The sequence below is a fragment of the Seriola lalandi genome, unplaced genomic scaffold, assembly GCF_002814215.2.
Source record: "Seriola lalandi dorsalis isolate HSWRI2012SDOR001 ecotype SW California unplaced genomic scaffold, Sedor1 jcf7180002054929, whole genome shotgun sequence".
In the NCBI taxonomy this organism is placed as follows: domain Eukaryota; kingdom Metazoa; phylum Chordata; class Actinopteri; order Carangiformes; family Carangidae; genus Seriola; species Seriola lalandi.
The window spans coordinates 845,412-847,582 of record NW_019525481.1 but is presented as its reverse complement, the minus strand read 5'-3'; the positions used below and the strand labels follow the sequence as shown (position 1 = coordinate 847,582).

The 2,171-nt window shown below is 39.9% G+C and overlaps 1 protein-coding gene across 1 annotated transcript in view; it reads right to left on the bottom strand.

Annotated features, from left to right (window-relative positions):
* Window positions 1–2,171, bottom strand: part of shank2b (SH3 and multiple ankyrin repeat domains 2b) — a 171,678-nt gene that overhangs the window by 40,096 nt on the left and 129,411 nt on the right. Inside the window, exon 16 of the mRNA XM_087170118.1 lies at window positions 350–474. Coding sequence (XP_087026244.1) covers window positions 350–474 — 125 coding nt within the window. The remainder of the gene's footprint in view (window positions 1–349; window positions 475–2,171) is intronic.

Genomic DNA, 2,171 nt, shown 5'->3' with positions numbered 1-2,171 from the left:
TGGGGGGGGGACTTGTTCACATGGACTAGAGTATTATGACAAAATCTCGTTCTGACATGTGTCTTCAACAACCTCATGAAAGCAAGAAGAGGAAGCCTGAAGATGATTCTCTGATTCCACTGATGCCGAGTCCAGGCCGCTACACGTGTTACAGCTGTTACAACATTAACAACATCACAAACAACCAGGGGTGCAAAAGTAAAATCCAACAACTGAAACCAGGATCCCGTTTTCACCAGAGTGAATGAGCAGAAACAAAAGCCGAACGCTGAGCTCTCGTCACGCGGCGGACCGCGTGGACCCGGGTTCTGCTCGTCTCTGCGGGGAAAAGGAAAAAAGTTTTTCTTACCTCGATGAGGAAGTCGCCCGTTCTGAGTCCCGCCTGCCATGCCACGCCTCCTTCGTCCACCGACTCCAGGTACTGCAGGGCGGGAAAGGCAGGTGTGGGAGTGAACTCCTCGATGGGCGTGTCCGCTGCACAGCAGGTGGGCGGGGGAGGGGGAGGGCAGAGGGAATGAACGACATTAATACCCACAAAACACACAACATGAAATATTACCAAAGAAAACATATATACATACATATATAATGGCAGCAGACAGGGCTGGGACGTGGTTAGCTTAGCTTAGCACAGAGATTTCTTTTACCTGTTTTATATGTTGTATATTGAACACACAGAGAAATAAAGGACGTCAGGTTCTTAAGTCCAGTACTAACGGTCAAACATGAGGATCAGCTGATTAAAAATGAAGCAGAAGCTCTTTCCCTCGTTAATGAACTCCACAAGCATGAAACACAATCGCTGATGAGTTAATTAATAAGGTGCGACTCCCTCTTATTAAAGCCATGCTGTGACCACAAGGTCATCTTTAAATAATTAATGTGTCAACGCTCCTCCGTCAAAATCACTTCTGCCAGTGTGAGTGACCAGATGTGACAGATGTAGAACTGAAGGCTTTTTATAAACTATTTTTTATTATTTATTATTAACAGTCTTTGAGCTAAACTGGGCTCAACACAGAAACAGAAATCAGTCTCGTCTGATTCTGGGTTTGATGAAAACACGAGCATTAAAAAAAGTGTTTGAACCCATGAACCAAAACAATCCCTCAGGAGCCTAATCAATGACCGCACTCAGAGAACCACTGCTTCAAACAATACAATCAATATCATCTCGTCAAAGCAAGACTGTGGTGTCAGTCTGGGAAACTCCTGTCGTCCATAGTTTGTGTTGGATTTTAACAAGCTTCTATTAGATTTAGGATATTAATAAAGTAGGGCTGCTCCATTATGGCAAAAATCATAAATCACAATTATTCTGATCAATATTGAGATCACGATTATTCAAATGATTACTCATTGATTTTGGAAACACCACGCGTTTATTGAACTTTTAAGGAAAAAAATGTCTTTTTAACGTTGAACTTTTTTAAACTTTAAATAAAAATCAATGGAAAAACGAAGAAAAACTAGTAAATTAAAAAAGTTAGCTAACTACATAGTAACGTATTATTGAGAGTAAAGATAAGATCAAGCACTACCAACAAAAAAAATAAAATAAAATAAAAAACTAATTTCAAAATAAATGTCTGTAGTTTTTCTGGTGATACAGATATAAGTCGTTAGCGACGTACGAAAACGTAACCAGGAAGTGGGATGGTTTCTGTGTGTGGGGGGTGAAATGTGTTGTGAAACAGAATGCGGCACAATAATCGTTTTATCTCGTTTAACCAGTTTTTATAATTGCTGGAAGACCAAATCGTAATTGAAAGTAAAATTAGACGAATTATATTATAATGAAGTGAAGAATTTTTTAGACGCCGTTCAGGAACTTTGTCTGAATAAAATAGTGTAGAAAATAGTTTCGATGATGAAATACTTAATCGAGGAAAGTTTGATTCTAACTTCCTCGACACTTTCTGACGTGTGCTGCTTCAGTCGCATTTCAGCTGACACTTCCAAAGTGGTGAAACTCAACACCCGGCCTTGTTGTTCAGAGGGATTAGATGAAGTGGGATGAAAAGAATGAAGGGAATGATCACAAAGGGAAAAACACTTCACGCCACCGTGAGTTAAAAAATATGTATATGCACATTTAAAACAAAAGTGCAGTAGCTCCCTGTAATCTCTTAACTTTTCAGCATCACCATCCAGCCTGTACTGTACTATCG